Source organism: Chiloscyllium plagiosum, chromosome 3 (assembly GCF_004010195.1).
Source record: "Chiloscyllium plagiosum isolate BGI_BamShark_2017 chromosome 3, ASM401019v2, whole genome shotgun sequence".
Taxonomy (NCBI): domain Eukaryota; kingdom Metazoa; phylum Chordata; class Chondrichthyes; order Orectolobiformes; family Hemiscylliidae; genus Chiloscyllium; species Chiloscyllium plagiosum.
Window position 1 is genome coordinate 135503955 of NC_057712.1, and position 23750 is coordinate 135527704.

The 23750-nt window shown below is 42.1% G+C and overlaps 1 protein-coding gene across 7 annotated transcripts in view; it reads right to left on the minus strand.

Annotated features, from left to right (window-relative positions):
• Positions 1 to 23750, minus strand: part of enah (ENAH actin regulator) — a 398339-nt gene that overhangs the window by 86930 nt on the left and 287659 nt on the right. For 5 of the 7 annotated variants that reach the window (XM_043687390.1, XM_043687387.1, XM_043687385.1 and 2 more), the window contains one exon: positions 8612 to 8696. In XM_043687390.1, the coding sequence (XP_043543325.1) occupies positions 8612 to 8696 (85 nt within the window). Of the gene's footprint in view, positions 1 to 2367; positions 2507 to 8611; positions 8697 to 8949; positions 9020 to 23750 lie in introns of those variants that run through there. The other 2 variants (XM_043687388.1, XM_043687389.1) reach the window with 2 other exon arrangements.

The window sequence follows — 23750 nt, forward strand, 5'->3', positions numbered from 1 at the left end:
CCTTCTTGAGCCATTGTAGTCCACGTGTTGTAGGTAGACCCATAATGCCAGAGGTACTAATTGCCTAGAATGTGCCGCAAGAGGAAGTGGATACAAAAGCAAATGTTTAAGAGGCATCTTGACAGATATGTGAGTAGGTGGGGAATAGAAGGATACAAACTGCGTAGATACAATAAGTTATAAGTTTAGGAAGGCATCATGTGTCAGCACTGTCCTGGTGAACCAGAGGGCCTGTTCCTGTGCTGCACTGTTCTTGGATCTCTATACTTATCTTTTCTCAGATATGATGAATTACTGAGGTACAAAATCCTTGTGGTATACAATGCATCCTGTCAATTTCAGTGCTTATCCCTTATCTAAATTCAGCATCTCTCACCGAGCCAATTTTCAATTCATGTTAATAATTTTTCTCTAATTCCATGAATTTCAACTTTGATGAACAGTCTCTTATGAGGAATTATGGAATGCTTTCTGTAATGCAGGATAAATAACATCCATAAGTTACCTCATCTGCTCTTTCAAACATTAATAAAATTGATTTCTTTATTCCTTAGCTAGTAAACAGATGGGAATAACAATGTCCTCTGAGAGAATTCCCTCTGCCTTCCCAATAACATAAACAAGTCATGATCATATGACTGCACCCCTGCCCCTGAACCTCAATCCAAACAAGAATTGCTGTGTGCGTGATAACCACATCTCAATTAACTGGCAGATTATGAAAGCACATTGCAATTGTTTGAATGTCCAATTTCTGAGTGCTGTTGTCCTAACAGTTTTCGTTGAAACAATCAGATCGACTTCTTCAATACATAAAACAGTCACGCAGGTACAATAATTTGCAAACAACCTTTTGAAAATTCAGCTCAAATTCATCTGCAAAATTAAACATTATGATTGAAACATTTAGCAAGACTGGAATCTGATAAATTAGAGATTACAATAATTCTTATATTACTTCTCAATTGTTTTCATCTTCTCCCCAGAAGTTATTGAAATCCTTAAATACACATTCATTGTTATGATTCCAGTTGATATTGCTACTGGACAAATTAGATCTTACAGTAGATCACAGATTAACAGATATTTTGTCTTTTTATAAATTTATTGTGTGGCAGTCTTTCTGAGATATAGCAATCAAGGCTCCAGGTTTAATTTTAATAATAAACAGAAGTTTATTACACAAATTAAGTGAAAATAAGCCAAACCAAGCTATCTAAGTAACAGATTTCAGGACATGTTGGCAAATCCCATACCATCACTTAAGTTACCAAAAAGCTAGATAAATTTGCATTCTCTATCATTTGTAGGTTTGACTTAACTGCTGACATTCAGTTCCATTCTGTGAGCTCTGAAGCCATTTTTTTCTTGAGTCTCACAGCTGAGGCTTTCTCAGTCTTCTAACAATCAGGAGAGTTCCAAGCAAATATTCCTGGTCAGAAAGATTTTCAAACTGTGCTCTTTTACCGAGGTAACTTATCTGCTTAATTGCTTTAAACAATCTCCTTTTCCTAGGAGAGACAACAGTTGCACCTAACTTCAGTTGGATATCCTTCAAACTGGCTAAAATCTTTCCAAGCTCTGGGCTTTCCTAAATTAAAATCAACTCTTGAATATTCTAAACCCAAAAGCAAGCTGATGTCTTCCTTTTCCCTCTCTCACCATAAAACCACACAATATAAACAAATATCTATTGACACTTCCGGTGACACCAATTTAAAATCTTGGTTCCATTAAGTGGACCTAGTTAATTTTTAATCCCCTTCACAAAAATAGATTAACACCTATATGCCACTAGTTTCAAATCTAAACTCTAAAGGAAAATTATATTTTCATATAAATCATACACTTTTCATTACATTATGTTGGAGTAGCAATCCTTGGACAATAGAGGCCATCATGCTTGGTTCTAATGAAAAGAAACAGAGGATCAAAAATATACCAAAAAGCCATCTGAACATGTTTCTCATTCACCAAGTACACAGCTAATCTTCCACTTTAACTCTGTTTTCCGACAAAATCCTTTGGGTCTCTCAGTCTCCAAAGCCTAAATCCACTTGATTAAACTTCCTTGTGTCTTTCAAGGATGAAGTTAGTGATTAAGAGCAGTAACTGTGCCTGATTTTCCTTAAATTGATGTATAAATCTTGCTGCTATATTGGTACAGCTTTTATCAGCAGGGAATTTAGTTCAGCAAGGAAACCTTATTAATAGATCAACTGCAAATTCAGAATTCCATTTAATAGAGAATAACTCAGGTAGTCCAACAAGACTATCCCTCATTACTGAACGCATTATAGCTCTGCTGCTGAAAATACTTGTCACAATCTCACTGTAGTTAGCAATATTTGGTTTTATTGTACTCACCGTAAAAACTGTCTAACGTCTGGTCCTGTATTCCTCTGATGCACATTTTTGCTCAACACCTTCATGATTGAAAACTTACACACCAATAATTAAAACCGACTGAGAGTCCTTTATATTTTTCTCAACATGAATAGCTAGCTTATGACAAGGGAGAATTAATAGCTCATAGCTCAACATGAATACACTGATGCAAATGCCTTAATGGAGTTTCTTCCTAACAAATAGCTATTTCACAGCTCACTTACTCATAATAACACAACAGATCGCTAACTGAACTAGCTGCCAAGTTTATTACTAAACTGAATCACATCATATAAAAAAACTGAGTGCCATTTGAAACATTGCTAAATTAAACTTTAGTGTCATTACAAGAGCTGTGATGATGAGTGGGAAAATGCTGAACTTTCATTTTGTGAAATATTTTCAAGCTGAAAATAAAAATATAAAATGCTCAATGAATTCAGCAGGTCTTGCAGCACAGGGGGTTAAATCAGTTTTCAGATAGGATATTATTCGGTTCCAAGAATGAACCATATGAACTGGGTTTACCATGGGGATGAACAGCCAAGATGTAATGTGTAAGTGGAAAGCTAATTATTGTGGTGTGGGGTTTCAGTCTGTCTTTCTGTGTGCGTGGTAGGACAGGAGCAAGATGGTCTCTGAATGAAATAGTTTTCTGTTTGGCAGTTTTTGAACAGATTCTTGTATTGAAGCAGGTTTCAGAGAAAGGAACAGAGCAAGTGTTTCTGTGTTACAAAATTGGAAAGAACAGGGAGCTGCAAACAGGAAGGATAGGGGACTGTGGATTGAAAAAGAACCACTACTGCCATCTTAGTGGCAGTGACTCTGACAGAGACCTTTGAATCCTCTTTGGGTGGCCATCCTTCAAGACAGACTTCAAGATATGCAATAACACAGAGTGGCCGAGCAGAGGCTGGTAGCCAAGTTCAGTACCCATGAGGATTGCCTCATCTGGGACATTGGGTTCATGTCATACTACAGGTGACCCCACTACACTATAAACTCTCACACACAAGCACACTTACATACACACTCACACAGACCCTCTCTCACAGACAAACACCCCCCCACACTCACACACTCTTATACCTCGTCACACTCATGCACATACTCCATCAAACATGCACACAAGCAAACACACATTCTCACATGCTCACACACTCTCTTTCTTTCCCTCATGTGAAAACACACACAAACACATAAAACTATGGGGTTAATTTGCATTTGCAGAATTGTATTTGCAGATACATTCTATGTTTGCTCAAAAAGCACACAACCTGCAGACAGCCAATCCATTATAGCTTTAAATTAAGGGGGGGTAGATATAGGACTGATGTTAGGGGTAGGTTCTTCACTCAGCATTGTATTTGCAGATACATTCTATGTTTGCTCAAAAAGCACACAACCTGCAGACAGCCAATCCATATAACATTTTATAAATTCTTACTTTGGAAACAGAACCAGTCTGATTCAAGATTGGATACAGACAGACTATAACCTCACACCTTTAATACACTGTCTGAGCTATCACCGTTTTATTAAACCTTAAGTGATCTTGAGAATGTGACTTAAAAGTAGTTCTGGGATTTACATACTAATGAACCGAAACCTGCAACCCATTCTAAAAGATGAAAGACTTAACAGCAATCTAGGTTTGCTCAAGATATCATATCAGTTGTATGCATGAGACTGTGATCTTTTGCTATAAATTCTGTGTCTTACAATCCTACTCCACAGCAACCTGATGAAGAAGCAGCACTCTCAAAACGAGTACATCCAAATAAACCTGTTGGGACTATCACCTGGTGTTGTGTGAATGGAATGACTCAGGAAGGGCTCCAGCCTGAAACGTCGATTTTCCTGCTCCTCGGATGCTGCCTGACCTGCTGTGCATTTCCAGCACCACTCTAACCTTGACTCTAATCTCCAGCATCTGCAGTCTTCCCTTTTGCCTTTGTTTAAGGAGGCCAAGAGAGATAATACAATAAATTATAGACCAGTGAACCTTACATGAGTGGTAAGGAAATCATCGGAGAAGATTCTTAAAGACAGGATTTACTCAAATTTGGAAAAGAATATACATAACATGGAGTCAGCAAGGCTTTATGAGAGGGAAGTCTTGTGTCTCACCCAAACATGATTGAGATTTTGAAGAAGTGATGAAGATGATTGATGAGTAGGGCAGTGGATGTTTTTTATATGGATTTTATTAAGGCATTTGACAAGGTCCCTCATGGTAGGCTGACCCAGAAAATTAAGTCACGTCGGATTCACAGTGAGACGGCAAATTGGCTAAGTCATATACAAGAAAAATTATAGAGGGGTGTTTTTTTGCCTAGAGGTCTTTGTTCAATGGTGTTCTGCAAGGATTTGTGCTAGGACCTCTGTTGTTGGTAATATAAATGACTTGGATGAAAATGTAAGTGGTTTAAATTTGCAGATGATGCAAAAATTGGTGGAGTTGCGGATAGTGAAGAAGGTTATTAAAATATACAGCAGGATGGTTGGGTGGAGGAACAGCAGATGGAATTTGTGAAGTGATGCATTTTGGGAGATAAAATGCAAGAATAAATTATACATTTAATAGCAGAACCCTCAGGAGCCTTTATGTACAAAGGGATCTTGGGGTTCAAGTCCATATAGCACCCTGAAAGAGGCAACTTAAGTGGATTAGGTGGTAAAGGTGGTATACAACGTGCTTGTCTTAACTGGGAAGGGCACTGAAGATAAAAGTTGTTAAGTAAAGCTACAGCTGTAAAAAACTTCAGTTATGCCAGATACAGAGTGTTGTGGGCAGTTCTTGTCTTCACACTATAGGAACAATGTTGAAGTTTTGGAGAGAGTGCAAAAAGGTTTACCAGAATGTTATCTGGATTTGAATGTATTAGCTATAAGGAGAGGATGGACAAACCTGACTGTTTTCACGAGAGCATCAGAGGATGTGAGGCGACCTGATAGAAATATATAAAATTATTACAGGCATGGTTAGTCAGAGTCTTTTTCCCCAAGGTGGAATGCTAAATATTAGGGGCATATGTTTAAGACGAAAAGGGAAATGTTTAAGGGAGACGTATGAGGGCAAGTTCTTTAAAAAGTGTGATAGGTGCCTGGAATGCACTTCCAGAGAAGCAGATGAGTTGTCAACATTTAAGAAGCATGAATAGGAAAAGAAGAGAAGGATACGGACAATATACAGGTAGATAGAATTAGCTTAGAATGGCATCATGGTTGGCACATGGTAGCTGTTCCTGTGCTGTACTATTCAATGAAATCTATATTACTTTGTCAGTAATAACCATGTCCAGGAACTTCCGATGGAGCTGCTGAACATGACTCAAGGGCTCGGTGATTGAATGGGTAGAGAGAGATACTAGCTGAAACTTTATTGCTGGAACAGCACAGCAGGTGCACTGGCCCCACCCCCCATCTTTTCCTCCGCTACATTGATGACTGTATCGGCGCTACCTCGTGCTCCCACGAGATCTCCAGCGTCTGCAGACCTCACTTTCTCCTAGAGAGAGATACTACACAGCAATGGCTGAGCTGAAAAGAATGCAAGACTGTACATCGTCACATTTATTTGGAAAGAAATATAAACACTTATAAATTATTTAAATGAGTGTTATATGAGTATCTCACATGTGTCCTTACTTGCGAGAAGAAGAATGCAAGTACAGAATTAGAGAAAGTGGACTGTGAAGTACAAGAATATTGTCCTTCATTGCTAGATGGATGGAGTTTTAAAATATGGAGGTTATGCTGCAGCTGTATAGGGTTCTGGTGAGACCATACCTGAGTACAGTTTTGGTCTCCTGACTTGAGAAATAATGCATTGGCACTGCAGGGGTTGCAGAGGAGGTTTGTCAGGTTGATTCTGGAATTGAGAGTATTGGCTTATAAAGAGAGATTTAGGAGACTGGGATTATACTCTTGGAATTTAGAAGAATAAGGAGGATATTATAACAACATGTAAAATTACAAAGGAAATAGATAAGATAGAAACAGGGGGTATGTTTCCACTAGCAGTGAAACTGGAACTAGGGGGCACAGCTTCAAAGTACGGGGAAGCAGAATTAGGACTGAGTTGAGGAGGAACTGCTTCACCCAAATGGTTGTGAGTCTGTGGAATTCCCTGCCCAGTGAAGCAGTTGAGGCGACCTTGTTGAATGTTTTTAAAGCAAAGATAGATAAATCTTTGAACAGTCGAGGAATTAAGGTTATGGGGCTGTTTTCCCTGGAGCGTTGGAGGCTGAGGGGTGACCTTATAGAGGTTTACAAAATTATGAGGGGCATTATTAGGGTAAAAATAGGCAAAGTCTTTTCCCTAGGGTTGGGGAGTCTAGAACTAGAGGGCATAGGTTTAGAGTGAGAGGGGAAAGATATAAAAGAGACCTAAGGGGCAACTTTTTCACGCAGAGGGTGGTATGTGTATGGAATGAGCTGCCACAGGAAGTGGTGGAGGCTAGTACAATTGCAACATTTAAGAGGCATTTGGATGGGTATATGAATAGGAAGGATTTGGAGGGATATGGGCTGGGTGCTGGCAAGTGGGACTAGATTGGGTTGGGATCTATGACTCTATGGTGAGTGGGCAGGTAAGTGGAGCTGAGTCCATGAAAAGATCAGCCATGATCTTGTTGAATGACTGAGAAGGCTCGACGGGCCAGATGGCCTACTCCTGTTTCTTGTGTTCTTAAGCAAATGAAGAGGCATTGTAGGATCTGGTGGCTTTAAACCACAGGTCGCAACGATTTGTATCCCAGATTGCTTGGAGGAAATAATACATGCTTTTGTCCAAAATTTTAAATTGTCTCTGGCCAAAGGGAAGGTGCCAGAGGACTGAGGACAGCTAATGTGGCTCAAAGTTACACGTGTAGCAGAGATAGAACAGCGAGTCTCACATCAGTGGAAGGGAAACTATTGGAGAAAATTCAGAAGGTGAAAATTAAGTCCATTTAGAGAGGCAAGGTTTGATGAGGGAAAGTCAGCATAGAAAGATGAGAATGTAGTGGATAGTGGGGTGGTGTGTGGTAGGTAAGCTTGGGGGTCACACAAAGATGACTTTATTAGATTAGATTAGATTACTTACAGTGTGGAAACAGGCCCTTCGGCCCAACAAGTCCACACCGACCCGCCGAAGCGCAACCCACCCATACCCCTACATTTACCCCTTACCTAACACTACGGGCAACTTAGCATGGCCAATTCACCTGACCTGCACATCTTTGGACTGTGGGAGGAAACCGGAGCACCCGGAGGAAACCCAGGTGCTCCGGTTTATAAACCACAGCTTGTTGGATCAGCAATCCAATAGGAGGAGAACTTGGCAAGGGATGGAGATTAGGGTGAACATGTTGAAGGAGAGCTTAGGGTTAGAGTAAAAGAATTGTTACAATTATTGATCTAATGTTTCCAGGTACTTATGAAGTGAACAGACTGCCAGTATCTAATACCTAGAGATGCAGTCTGCAAGTTAAGAGGTAATTGGTGAATTATTGCACAGAAGCCTGTATCCCGTCACCAAGTCACCCTTTATTCACACATAAACAGTCCTTTATTTGAGTTCTGCCACTTCAGAGTCAGCTATTAGAGTGGCATCATCTCTGACACTCCTGTTTTGTTAAAATATAACGCCCACACTACTACCTAATAGCATTGTGTATGTGCAGGTGTAGGACACAGTGAAGAACAATGAGTGTGTAAATCTTTATTTCTATTCGACACTCCCATTTTTATATGTCAACCAGGGCTCCCTGATTGGACCAATCAGGGAACTATATTCTGTGAGGTCCAGCTGGCTGACCTCATTACAAACACCTGTAAAAAGAACCTTACAAACTATGAGCCAAAAAAGCAAGTTAAAAAGCAACTTTTGCCTCCGCACTGAATTCCCACACTGCCTCCAAATTCCCTGAACTATATATTTACTTGGGCTGTGTCTCACTCTGATTGAGATCTCTCCTTCCTGACCATGAAAAACTATTGATTGCATGTGACAAATAGTAATTCGTGTTAAATACAGAAACCTGATTCATGTTTTCTGTCAATTTACTTCTAAAAGATAGGTACATTGGGGAAATCTACATATTTATTGAAATCTTTAACAATGTGACAACTCCACAAATAGTAGGGCTTGATTCCAGCATACTTTGCCAGTGAGTCATGACAAATGATAGCTAATGTCAGTACAAGGCTCTCCTAGAGAAAACAAGAGCATGTTTACCGCCTCTGAATTTCCAGTTCCTCCTGACATGGACCATTCTGCACTTGTGGAAATAATTGTGAATTCTGTCGTGACAGCGTTGGACCTGAAACACGAAATAGAAAATTATTTTTCAAGGATACCACATTATACATAAACAACACAAGCACAAACGGCACACAAAGAAATTCATTTGCTCAGATGCCGTAGAGTGACTGCATGTTTCCCCAAACAGAACGCAACTCCACAAAAAGATATTTTATAGAATTTACGTTGAATTGCATATTCATTTGTATCTTTTAGAATGAAAGCTAGCATACAGAAAGACATGTATAGAAAGTTCATTCGACAGACTGTACCTTCAAATCCTGCCAAGAAGAGCAAATGCTGTGTAACATCACAGTATGACCACATATTCCTGGCATTCAAATGATCAAATGGCCCAGCACTCAGCCATTAGAAGTTACCAAATGTCAATCTCACCATCCCTAAATTAGGGAGACAAAATCAGCCAAGGTTTCCACAACTGTTTGCTATACAGTGATGCTCCCATAATTGAATTGTATTTATCGTCACGTGTACCGAGGCACAGTGAAAAGCTTTGTTTTGCGAGCAATACAGGCAGATCACATAGATAAGTAAATAATAGTAAGCATCTGCAAAACAAAAACACAAATACACGGTATGTTAGGACTTTGAGAGTCCATACTGTATTCTAACAACAGTAGGGTAGAAACTGTTACGAAACCGGCTGGTGCGTGTGCTTAGGCTTCTGTACCTTCTCCCCAATGATAGAGGTTGTAGAAAAACATTGCCAGGGTGGGATGGATCTTTGAGATTGCTGGCGGCCTTTCCTTGACAGTGGGCCTGGTAGACAGATTCTACAGATGGGAGGTTAGCCTTTGTGATTGCATGGGCCGAGTTCAACTCTGTAAGTCTCTGATCTTGAATGGTACAATTACCATAGCAGGTGGTGATACATTCAGACAGAATGCTCTCAATGGTGCACCTATAAAAGTTGGCAAGGGTATTCGCCGTGATGCCAAATTTCCTCAGCTGACTGAGGAAGAAGAGACGTTGTTGGGCCTTCGTAACCAGTACGTCCACATGAAGAATCCAAGAAAGCTTGATGTGAATGACCATTCCCAGGAGCTTGACACGCTCCCCTTGTTCCACCTCTGTGCTGTTAATGTGTTGGAGGGCATGAATAACATCCCGCCGAAAGTCAGTAATGAGTTCCTTGGTTTTGCTGGCATTGAGAGTTAGGTTGTTCTCAGTGCACCATTTTTCCAGGTTTTCCACCTCCCATCTGTAGTCTGTTTCGTCGCCATCTGAGATTCAACCTATTATGGTGGTGTCATCAGCGAACTTGATATTTGGAGACAGTCATGGATATACAGTGAGCACAATAGGGGACTGAGTACGCACCCCTGGGGCTCCAGTGTTGAATGTTAATGACGAAGAAATATTGTCCCCAATCTTCACTAATTGTGGCCTGTGGGTCAGGAAACTGAGGATCCAGTTGCAGAGGGTGGGGCTTTGTCTGAGATCACTAAATTTAGTAATCAGTCTCAAGGGGATAATAGTGTTGAAGGCTGTACTGTAGTCAATGAGTAGGATTTTATATAGCTGTTCTTGGTGTCAAGATGTTCTAGGGAGGAGTGAAGGGAAAGTGATATGGCTTCTGACGTGGATCTGTTGCTCCGATAGGCAAATTAGAGTGGGTTAAGAGTGGTGGGAGGCTGGAGTTGATTAATGCCATGGCCAGACTTTCAAAGCACTTCATGACCACCAAAGGTAAGTAGTTATTGAGACATACTGCATGAGCTTTCTTAGGCACAGGGATGATGTTGGCCCTCTTGAAATAGGTGGGCTACTACAGGGAGAGGTTGAAGATGTCTAAGAAGACCTCTCCACCCCCACCCTCCTCTAGCTTATCTCTCCATGCTTCAGGCTCACTGTCTTTATTCCTGATGAAGGGCTTTAGCCCGAAACGTCGATTTCGAAGCTCCTTGGATGCTGCCTGAACTGCTGTGCTCTTCCAGCACCACTAATCCAGAATCTGGTTTCCAGCATCTGCAGTCATTGTTTTTACCTAAGAAGACCTCTGCCAGTTGATCTGCGCATGCTCTGAGTGCATGGCCTGGTACTCCGTCTGGTCCCATCGCTTTCCTTGGATTCATACGAAGGAAAACTGATCTGACCTCTGATGCAGTGACTGTTGGGATAGGCTTGTCAGGACTTGTCAGAATAGGTGTTACCGCTCCGCCAAAATTCTGCTCAAAGCAAGTATAGACGGCGTTGAGACGATCTGGGAGTGATCTGAGATTGTCTTCTATCTTGCACTGTCTGTCTCTTTTTAGAACCTGTGGTTATTCAGTCCTTGTCATTGTCGCTGTGTGTCTGTCTGGGTCTCTAGTTTGGATTGGTATTGGTCCTTGGCTCTGCAAAGGTCATATTTGGATTCCTCATATTTGAGTGGGTCTCCTAATCTGAAGGTCTCATTCCTGGTTTTTAGCAGGTTTGGAATGCCCTGATTCATCCAGGGTTTCCTGCTGGGAAACACCCGGATAGACTTCCTCAGTATGCAGTACTCCACACAATTGCAATAAAGTCTGTGACTGTGGTGGCATACTCATCCAAGGTACCTGCGGATTGTTTAAACATGGCCCAATCAGCCGATTTCAGACAGCACCAGAGTTGATCCTCTGCCTCCTCCAACCAGTACTGGACCTGTATCCGCCAGGGCGTCTCCTACTTGAGCTTTTCCCTGTAAGCCGGGAGAAGAAACACGGCATTGTGTTCGGGGAATGAGGCGGTTGGCATCCTTCACAGTGGTGTAGCAGTGGTTTAAAATGTACATAAGTAAAGAACCTAGCGAAACTCCTCATCCATCATAAAGGGGAAGCAATGGCCTAGTGGTATTCTCACTGGACAATTAATCCAGAAATCCTCAGAGACATGGGTTCAAACCCCACTACGGCAGATGACCATGAAACCAATGTTAGGAAAATCCCATCTGGCTCACTAATATCCAATCTGCCATCCTCACATGGTCTGGCCCACATGTGACTCCAGACCCACAGCAAGTGGTTGATTCTCAATAGTCCTCTGGACAGTGAGGGATGGGCAATGACTGCTGGCCTGGCCAGTGAGACCCATATTCTGTGAATGAATAAAAACAAATGTGATAAAGGCCATTTGGATAGAGTATGAGGCTATCAAATGTTCGTTGAACTGAATGAATAGTGGGGGAGACAAAAGGAGAATGCCCAGTTTGCCGAACAGCATTACTCTCACAGTACAAATGTAACCTACATAAATTGTCACTCTTCTTCTTTGTTCCTTAAGTCATTTCTTCTGACAAAATGTTTTGACAACTTTCCATATGGGAAATTGATAAAGTAGCAATGGACATAAGATCCAGGATAACTTGGCAAGATGGATCCAAAATTGGCTTAGTGGCAGGAGTCGGGGATGATGATTGAAGGCTGTTTGTCTGAGTGGCATACCACTGAAACTAGTGCTGCATCTCTTAATATTTGTGATTTATAAATGACATAGAAGAGTGTGGGGGGATGAAAATAATTTTGCAGATGACTCGAAGAATGGAGTGATTAATTCTGAGTAAGGTTGTCTTAGGTTACAGAAAAATAAAGATGTGTTGATCATATAAGCAGATCAGTGGCAGATGGAATTGAATCTTGAAAACTGGAAGTAACAAGACAAGAGAATACTCAATGAATGGCTGGATACTTAGAAGGTCAGAAAAAGAGAATTCCTGGGGTGCTTGTCTGTAGATCCCTGAAGGCAGCAGCAAGGTTAATAGGGTGATTAAGAATGCAGGACACTTGCCTTTATCAGTTGTAGCATCAATTACAAGAGCAGGAAGGTTACGATGGAGCTGTACAAAACTTTGGTTCGGCTACAGCTGGGGTTCTGGTCACCAAATGATAGGAAGGATGTGATTGCACTAAAGAGGGTGTGGAAGAGATGCACCAGAATGTTGCCTGGTATGCAGTACTTTAGATATGAAGAGGCTGGATAGGGTCAGGCTGTTTTCTTTAGAGTTGAGACTAGTTAAGGGGAATCTGATTGAATTCTGTAGAATTATGTAGGACTAAAACAGAGTTTATGTCTGTATTTATTTGCTTATTATTGTCACATGCACTGAGATACAGTGGGGTGTGTTGTTTTGAATGTAATACAGGCAGATTGTATCATACAAAGTGCATCAGGGTAGCAGAATAGAGTGTTACAGCCGCAGGGAAAGTACAGAGACAGGGTCCGTCCAAAAGCAATTCTCCTTAGATGATGGGTCAATAACAGTGGGGCATAAATTTAAGGTGGGTACTTCAGATCTGTGTTCACTGGGGAAGACACAAGCAATCTCCCTGAGGTAACAGTGGCTGAAGGACCTGGACTTAAGGGAATTTATATTTGCCAGGATTTGGTGTTGGAGAGACCGTTAGGTCTGAAGGTTGATAAGTCTCCGGGGCATGATGGTCTACATCCCAGGGTACTGAAGGAGGTGGCTCGAGAAATCGTAGATGCGTTGGTGATTATTTTCCAGAGTTCGATAGATTCGGCGTCAGTTCCTGCGGATTGGAGGGTGGCCAATGTTATACCACTTTTTAAGAAAAGTGGGAGAGAGAAAGCAGGAAATTATAGACCAGTTAGGATGTGCAGGATAGGGCATGCTAAATTGCCCATGGTGTCCAAGGATAGATAGATTAACCATGGGAAATGCGGGGTTTCAAGGATTGGGTGGGAAGCTCTTCAGAGGGGCAGTGTGGATGTAATGGGCCGAATGGTCTGCTTCCACACTGTAGGGATTCTATGATTCTAATATGAAAGGCTGAAGCATCCTCTCATCATCTTCCTCCTGAATAGAGTCCAACCTTACAAGAACCAGCTAGTGCCTGGTATTTCAGCTCAATGGCATTAAGTTGAGCTGTGGTAGGCAGCATCTGATGGCTATTTATCTATGGGTGCACTGTGATCAAGCTTTATTATATCTTAATGTTAACATCCTCACATGCAATTCTGGTGGTGCTTCCTGGAAGCTGAGCAAGAATGGGAATGTCAGCACAATTCTAAGAAGCACTCAGATACCGAGGGGAGCAAGGGCACGTATCTCTGTGATGGTGACGAGAGGAATTCAGTAGGCTTTTCAAATATAAGCGTTCAGGATCCGTTGAGTTTACAAAATAGGCATCATCCATAAAGCCAAAGAAATTGTGCTAAAACTTTGCCTATCACTGCCCATCATGAGTTGGAGTACTGTGCCCACATTCTAGGGAAGACGTCAAAGCCTTGGAAAGAGATTTATTAAAGTGGAGGAAGTGATGACGGGCTTACAGTTCCACGGAGGGACTGAAAAAACTAGAGCTTTTCTCCTCAGACGGAGAAGGTTAAGGGGAGACTTCACGGAGTTGTTCCGAGGGTTTTGACAAGGAAACAGGAAGAGACAGTTCCCACTGGCAGGTGGGCCAGGATTCAAAGGACAGAGGACAGGATTTTAGGACAGAGATGAGGAGAAACTTGTTCACCCAGAGAGTGGTGGCTGTGTGGAATGCTCTGCCCCAGAGGGCAGTGGAGGCCCAGTCTCTGGATTCATTTAAGAAAGAGTTGGATAGAGCTCTCAAAGATAGTGGAATCAAGGGTTATGGAGATAAGGCAGGAAGAGGATACTGATTAGGAATGATCAGCCATGATCATATTGATGGCGGTGCAGGCTGGAAGGGCAGAATGGCCTACTCCTGCACCTATTGTCTATTGTGAAGCACAGGAAGTTTAGAGGTGATCTGGGAGAAACACTTTCACCCAGAAGGTGGTTGGAATCTGGAATGCATTACCTGGGAGAGTAGAAGAGGTGGAAAATCTCACAACCTTTAAAAAGTATATGGATAAGCACTTGAAATGTCATAACATTCATGGCTTTGAGTCAAGTGCTAAAATTATGTAGGTAGGTTGGTACAGAGTCAATGAGCCAAAGGGCCTCTTCTGTGTTGTATGACTCTATGGAGGTTCATTAGCTCAGCTGGCTGGAAGGATGGTTTAGAGTGGTGCCAAGAGTTGAGGTTCAATTCCCATCACCATGAAGGGCTCAGCTTATCAAATTGCCCTCGCCTGAGGCCTAGTTATTATCAGGTTAAACTCTCCACCAATCAACTTTCTCAAATGAGAGAGTAGCCATATGGTCCTGTAGGATTATGGCAACTTTATCTTTACTAAAGACACTAAAATATTTTATGTACCAACACAGAATTGAATACAATGCATTATAAAAGTACATATGTATAATGTTCAAGGATAACCTCACTAATAAAATAAAACTCACTACATTGACTAAATTCACATAAGTTGACATATTAATTTTAAACACAAAAGTTAGATTTCAGACGTTTTGTCGGCTGATCTTAAACAAAGTCGCCATTGAGCTACTGGACCATATGGCTGCTCTCTCAAAACTGCTGGTTGTTAAATGTGAGGGTCATCATTCCCCAGGCAAGGGGAGAGACTAAAAATCAGAGGCCTTCATGATAACCTCAACCAGTGTGGAAAGTGAACCCATGCTGTTGGCATCACTCACCAGCCATCCAGCCAATGGACTGAACTGAATCTCATGCAACTTGTACAAGACATGAGAAAAAAGACTGTCAGCAGGTGCTGGATGAATTATATTAACTGTTGGTATGGAGCAGAGCAAATTCCCTGCACACATATTTCGGTGATAGTATAGACTCTAACTTTTATCTTATTTAAAGGCAAGTGTAAGGTACTGTCCTCTAAATGTCATTCTTTTGGTTACATGTCTTGGCTTTAAGCAAAACATACTTTATTTCAGATATGTTGAAGAGTTATCTAGACATGAAACACTAGCTTGCTCTGTCTCCATTGACGTTGTCTGACCCGCTGTGATCTCCTGCATTTGTTGCTTTCAGTGCAGATTCCAGCATCTGCAGTAATTTGCTTAACTCTTACTCTCAGTTAAAATACAAACAGAAGAAAGAAGAATCGGTATAACTTTAAGAATAGAGTAATAGATTATTCCACTGCTAAACAGCAACTGTTTCAATATAGTAAATTTCCACAGACACACATTTGGCAAAAGCAAAGTCAGTAAAATAGATTGCCTCATATGCAACTCTAGCACAGAGCGAGAACCCAAGCCTTTTAGCTGTAGAAGGGGAGAGAAAAAGCTTCCGCAGCCAAATTCCGAACCCCAGCAACTACTGAAAGCCAAATTAAAACCCTGCTTCTGTGGGAACTTGACTCCATCCATTCATGCTGCATCTATTGTTACAACTTAACAAAAACCCTTTGCCATCTTCGGATAGACAGCTCGACGGTTATGGCTCATAATCGCTCTTCAAAAAAAAGACCAAATACACCTGTTAAAGCCATAGTATTAGCACACAGTGTTTAACAGTGATCAATTCAACTGGACATCAGACAGTCCTAGACTCCTGAGAATGACCATTTCTTATAAGAGTTTTATAGTGTTTCCCAGGAGAATGCCTCACATTACTGTTTAGAAAACCTGTTTGCTTAAGCTACAACAGAAGGTAATTTTCCCTGCTGAGAGAATCACAAGAGATTTGTGTGACAAAATGTTTGATTATCAAATGCTAAGGGAAGCAGTTAAACCTAGGTTGTGGAGAAGTACCAGAACATGAAGGACATCTTCATGTTTGAAAAATCCAATCTCTGAACATATAACCATACTACCAATCAGACAGTTGCAGATGTGGCAATGAAAAATAATTACGCAATGCAAAGGATCAGGAAGACCTGCATGCCCATGCATGAAAATCAGCCACTTTGTCTCAAATATGAAAAACAGTAACTACAAGGCTCACAATCTCATAGTGGAAGAGAAATGATTTAGTGGTGTTTCATGCAAACGAAACTAACAAGAAAATACAATCTGAACCACTGATTTAAGCAGCACAACAGAAAACATTACGTGTGGAAATTCAGTACTGACTGAACATTAGTATGGAATGTTAATTAAGGTGAGTGTAAACCAGGGTTGTGTAGTGAGAGGGTCTTCAGAATTTACATCTTCTAAAGTCTAATTTTGCTTTACATTTAGCACTTAACTAAAAAATACTTTTTAAAAGTGGCAGGTTTCTATTTAATAAGAATACAAGTTAAGTTTCATCAAGGCTGAAAGACATGTATACATGTATACATGCTCTCAGAGTAAATGTAGCTAATTGGCTAACTACCTTAAACAGGTGATCTGAAAGTGAAATTAATGTATATAGGCCAGCACAGTCTCGATGGGCCCAAGGACCTCTTCTGTGCTGTATGACTCTCTGACCTTCATCTCAGGAAAAGATTCTCCTCATCTCTGTCTTAATAGGGCATCCCCTAGTTCAGGACTTAAACATATGAGGAAGCATCTTTCCCATATTCAACTTGTCAAAACCATTCAACATCCCGTACACTTTAATTAAGCCGCCACTCATTCTTCTAAATTCCAGATTGTCCAACCTATCTTCATAAGAAAACTGAGTAAGGGGCAGAGCCAGTGTGAGCAACTTCAGCAAAGTGAAACAAAGGCTGAGTGAATTAAGTGAGTATACGGTTAGAAATTTAGCTCAAAGTGGAAGTTTGATGTTAAGGTAGAATTTAGGGTCTACTGCAAGGACACTCTCTAGATTGAGGGGGGAGTGGGACATGATAAAAAAAAGTGGATGAAGAGGCTAACCTGAAGTGAGATCTGCAGCAAATGACGTTACAGAGCACAGTATGATGCAAGCACAGGGAAAGAAACTGATTGGTGAGTAGGGCAAGTGAATATTTCTAAATCTTGAAAATAAAACACCTTCAATTTGTGTATAGGTCTCCAGTGTTATTCTTCACTCTTTCCTTATAAAATAAGAATTTAAAAACTGGGGAAGTGATGGCCTAGTGGTATTATCGCTAGGCTATTAATCCATGTTCTGGGGACTGGGTTCAAATCTTGCCACAGCTAATGGTAGAATTTGAAATTCAATAAATATATCTGGCATTAAGGACACACTGATGACCATGGAGACACTTGATTTTTGGAAAAGCTATCTGATTGATGAATATCCTTCAGGGATGGAAATTTGCCATTCTCACCTGGTCTGGCCTACATGTGACTCCAGACCCAATGTGGTTGACTCTCAATTGCCATCTGAAGTGCCGAGCATGCCATTCAGTTATACCAATCATTACAAAGTCTCAAAGAAATGAAACCATGTAGATCACCTGGCTTAAACCATATAGATTGACCAAGGAACCAGAAAAGACAATGGCAGAAACAGTGCTGTCAACCCTGCAAAGTTCTCCTTACTGAACCCGGGGTATAGTGCTCTAATTGGGACAGCTGTCTCATAGACTGGTCAAGCAACCAGCCAGTCACACTCAAGGAATCACAGCTTACAGGCAATGTCTCAGACACCAATATCACTTATCTTAGCAGGACTTATGCACTTAATGGTAAGGTCCTAGAGAGTGTTGCTGAACAAAGATACCTTGAAGTGCAGCTTCGTAACTCCTTGAAAGTGAAGTCGCAGGTAAATAGGATAGTGAAGAAGTCATTTGGTATGCTTTCCTTTATTGGTCAGAGTACTGAGTAAAGGAGTTGGAAGATCATGTTGCAGCTGTACAAGACATTGGTTGGGCCACTGTTGGAATATTGCGTGCAAATCTGGTCTCCTTCCTATCGGAAGGATGTTATGAAACTTGAAAGGGTTCAGAAAAGATTTACAAGGATGTTGCCAGAGTTGGAGGATTTGAGCTATAGGGAGAGATTGAATAGGTTGGGGTTGTTTTCCCTGGAGCATCAGAGGCTGAGAGGTGACCTTAATAGAAGTTTATAAAATCATAAGGGGCATGGATAAATAGACAAAGTCTCTTCCCTGTATTAGGCAGTCCAGAACTAGAGGGCATAGGTTTAGGATGAGAGGGGAAAGATATAAAAAAGACCTAAGGGGCAACTTTCTCACTCAGAGGGTGGTACGTGTATGGAATGAGCTGCCACAGGAAGTGGTGGAGGCTGGTACAATTGTGACATTTAAAAGGCACCTGGATGGGTATATGTATAGGAAAGGTTTGGAGATGTATGGGCCAGGTGCTAGCAGGTGGGATTAGATTGGCTTGGGATATCTGGTCGGTATGGACAAGTTGGACTGAAGGGACTGTTTCCATGCTGTATATCTCTACGACTCTCTGACTCTGTCACCATTCCCATCCTGTCCCATCGGCAGAACAGACCCAGCGGATCTTTGGCACAGTGGTATACAGTTGGAAGGGAGCTGCCTTGAAAGTCCTCAACATGGGACTTTGTGGAGCCAATGGCTTCAGATTAAATATGGGCAAGGAAACCTCCTCTTGATTACCACATACAATTTGATTTCCATCAACTAATGAACCAGTACTCCCCATGTTATACAATACTTGGAGGAAGCACGGAGAATGGGGATTTCAACGTGCACCAAAAAAGAGTGGCTCAACAGCAGCACTCCCATTCAAGTTGGTCAGGTCCTAAAGGACATAGCTGCTAAATTGGGTGTGCAGCAGGTGATGAGGGAACCAACAGGAGGGAACCATTGCACAGTTCCGTGGAGACAACGTTCTGTCTTCATATTGAGAATACCCTCTATCACGTGTGTGGCACTATCACCATGCTAAATGGGACAGACTTCGAACAGACCTAGCAAGTCAAGACTTGGCATCCATGAGGCACTGTGAGGCATTAACAGCTCAATCTGTACTCCAGCACAATCTGTAGCATCATGGCCTGGCATATCCCCCACTTGACCATTACCATCTAGCCAGGGGATCAACCCTGGAACAATGGAAAGTGCAGGAGGGCATGCTGGGCCCAGCATCAGGAAATGAGGTGTCAACCTGATGAAGCTACCAAACAGGACTACTTACATGCTAAATAGCATGAGCAGCAAGTGACAGACAGTGCTAAGCAATACCTCAACCTATGTATCAAATCTAATCTCTGCATCCAGTCATGAATTGTAGTGGACAGTTAAACAAATCAAAACTCCTCCTCCACCAGTTCTGTGGAAGGGTCATTCGACACAAAATTTTAACTCTGATTTCTCTCCACAGATGCTGCAAAACCGACTTAGCTTTTCCAACAATTTCTATTTCTGTTTCTAATTTACAGCATCCACAGTTCTTTCTGTTTTTAAATGTATTGGAGGAGGAGGCTCCACAAATATCCCCATCCTCAATGATGGAAGAGCCCAGCAAATCAGCGCAACCAATAAGTCTGAAGCATTCACAGCAAACCAGCCAGAAGTGCCGAGTGGATGATCTATCTTGGCCTCCTCCAGCGGTAGTCCGCATCATAGATAGCAGTCTTCAGCCAATTCAATTCACTCCACATGATATCAAGAAACAGTTGGAGGTGCTGGATATTGCAAAGGCTTTGGGCCCATCAACATCCTGGCAATAGCACTGAAGGCGTGTGCTCCAGAACTTGTCACTACCCGAGCCAAGCTGTTCCAGTACAGTTACAACACTGGCATCTACCCGACAAAATGGAAAATTGCCCAGGTACGTCATGTACACAAAAAGCAGGACAAATCCAACACAGCTAATTACTGGCCCATCAGTCTATTCACAACCATTGGTAAAGTGATTGAAGGTGTCATCAACAGGGCTATCAAGCAGGACCTGCTCAGCAATAACCTGCTCAGTGACACCCAGTTTGCATTCCACTAGGGCCACTTAATTCGTGACCTCATTACAGCTTTGGTTCAAACGTGGACAATAGAGCTGAATTCCAGAGGTGAAGGGAGTGTGACAGTCCTTGACATGAAGGCTACATTCATCCTACTAGTGGAATCACCTTGTCCATGTCCACTCTATTCAGTCCACTCAGGTTTAGAGTCATAGAGATGTACAGCACAGAAACATACTCTTCGCTCCAACTCGTCCATGCCAACCAGATTTCATAAATTAATCTCATCCTATTTGCCAGCACTTGGCCCATATCCCACTAAATCCTTCTGATTCATACAGCTATTCAACGTCTTTCAAATGTTATAATTGTACCCGCCTCCACCATTTCCTCTGGCAGCTCATTCCATACATGCACCATTCTCTGTGTGAAAAACCAACCCTTGAGATCCCTTTCATATCTTTCCTCTCTCGCCCTAAATCTATGCCCTCTAGTTCTGGACTCCCCTACCCCACGGAAAATGCCTTGTGTATTTAACGTATGCATGCCCCTCATGATTTTATAAACCTTCACGCAGAATAAGGCCCAAACCTGCTCAAAGTATTCCAAATTCAGTCTGACCAGAGGCTTATACAGCCTCAGCAGTACATCCCTGCACTTGTATTCTTCTTCAAATGAATGTTAACACTGTGTTTGCCTTCCTAACCACCAACTGAATCTGCACATTAACCTTGAGAATCTTGAATGAGGACTCCTAAATTCCTTTCTGGTTCAGATTTCTGAAACCTTTCCCAATTAAAAACAGTCTTTGCCTCTATTTTTTTCTATCAAAGCACAGAACCTCACACGTTTTCACATGTATTCCATTTGTCACTTCTTTGCCCACTTTCCTAGCCTGTCCAAGTCCTTCTGCAGCCTCCGCTTCCTCATCATTACCTCTCCCTTGAGCAATATATGCGTTATCTGTAAACTGAGCAACAAAACCAACTAGCCAATTCTCCATCTATGCCAGGGCCTTGCCCTCAACAGCATGGGTTCTTGTCTTTTTTTTTTAGCAAACTCCTGTGCAGCGCTTTATCGAAGGCTTTCAGGGAATCCAAATAGACCTTATACACTGGCTCTCCTTTGTCTAAATTACTTGATATCTCCTCAAAGAATTATAATACATTTGACAGCCATGACCTACATTGGTTAAAGCTATGCTGACTGAGCCCAACTTTACTATTTACTTCAAAGTACTCTCAATCTCATTTTTAATAATGGACTCTAAAGTCTTAACAACAACTGAGGTCAAGCTAAGGGGCTTATAATTTCCTGTCACCCGCCTCCCTCCCGTCTTAAACAAGGGCGTTACATTAGCTATTTTCTAGTCCCTCTTCCACAGTTACACGGGCACCATCCCCACCTTTTTCTCCACTACAGTGGTGACTGTATCGGTGCCACCTCATGCCCGCACAAGGAGGTTGAAAGGTTCACCAAATTCACCCATACCTTCCACCCTGACCTCAAGTTCATATGGACCATATCCAACACCTCCCTCCCATTCCTGGACCTCTCTGCCTCTGTCTCCAGCGACCAACTCAACACGGACATCAATTTCAAAACCACCAACTCCTAGATCTACTTTGACTAACCCTCTCCCACCCCCAAATAAAAACACAATGCCTTACTTTCAATGCCTCCATCTCCGCCATACCAATTCCACTCCAGGACTTCCCAGATGTTCTCCTATCTCAAGGGCTGCAATTTCCCCTCCCATATGATCAACAATACCCTCCATCGCATCTCGTCCACTTCTCGAAACTCCGCCCTCAAACTCCCCAACTGCAACAAGGATAGAACCAGTCCGGTCCTCACATTCCACCCCACAAACTCCAGATACAGTGCATTACCCTCCACCATTTTCGCCACCTACAGTCAGACCCCACCACCCAAAATATATTTCATTTCCCTCCCCTATCTGCATTCCACAGAGACCATTCCCTCAGCGACTCCCTCGTTAGGTCCATGCTCCCCACCAACCCATTCTCTACACCCGGCACCTTCCTCTGTCGCCGCACAAAGTGCAAAACCTGTACCCACACTTCCCCCCCTCATCTTTGTCCAAGGCCCCAAAGGATCATTTCAAATCTGGCAGAGATTTTCCTGCACATCCACCCCTGTCATTTACTGAATCCGTTGCTCTCAATATTGTCTTCTCTATATCTGGGAGACCAAGTGCCAACTCGTGGAGTGGTTCAGGGAACATCTCTGATCTGCACTCACCAAACAACCACACCATCCTGTGGCCAACCACTTCAATTACCCCTCATACTCCCTCAAGGACATGCAAATCCTGGGCCACCTCCACCGCCAAATCAAAGCTACCTTCCAACTGAAGGAAGAACGCCTCATCTTCTGCCTTGGGATTCTACAACTACACTGCATTAACACTGACTTCACCAGTTTCCAAATCTCCCCACTCCCCACCTCATCCCAGATCTAACCCTCCAATGGATGTTGCCCTCATGACTTGACGCGCCTGTCCATCTTCCTTCCCACCTACCTGCCCCACCCTCCCCATTAACCTATCACAATTACCTACTACCTGCATCCTTTGCAGTAATCAGCACGGGAACAGACCCTTTGGTCCAACTTGCTCATGCCAACAAGACATCCCAATGCAACCTAGTCCCATCTGCCAGTATTCAGTCAAAATCTCTTCCTATTCATACACTTGTCCAAATGCCTTTTCAATAGTGCAATTATATCTGCCTTCACCACTTCCTCTGGCAGCTCATTCCATACACACCACTCTCTGCATCAAAGCGTTGCCCTTCCGTCACTTTTAAGTATTTCCTTTCTCACCTTAAACCTATGCACCATGGTTTTGGACACCCCACCTTAGGAGAGAGACCTTAGCTATTCACCCTATCCTTGTCCCTCATTTTATAAACCCATCAGTCAGATCTGAAGACTAGCTACAGCCTACAAAATCTCCCATAAAAAAAAACATAGCACCAGGCCAGACTTCAAACCCAATTTAAAGTGTACCTGCTACTCCACAAACTCTTATCTTGTGCTAATTGTTTATTTTGGTTCATAAGCAGAGAGAGTTTAAGTGAAACTCATGACTAGTCTTGCAAGATACTCAAAATAAAGTACTCAGCTTACAGAATCGGGTTTGATGCCTCTCACCTTTCCTGTAGAATTGTCTGAGGGACATGCATCTATTACTAACAGCATATTGCTTCACTAGCATTAAATACACCATCTAAATCATTTGCTTTTAAAAACATCAAATGCTATCACAACTTTCCCACGAAAAACATGACTGTTTCTTCCTTTTTTTTTACAAAAAGGACCAACTCCCACTTGTAATTACCAATTAAATACTGACAAGCAAAACTCTTTATAGGTAATGAGCTGAAAATGTGTTGCTGGAAAAGCGCAGCAGGTCAGGTAGCATCCAGGGAACAGGAGAATCGACGTTTC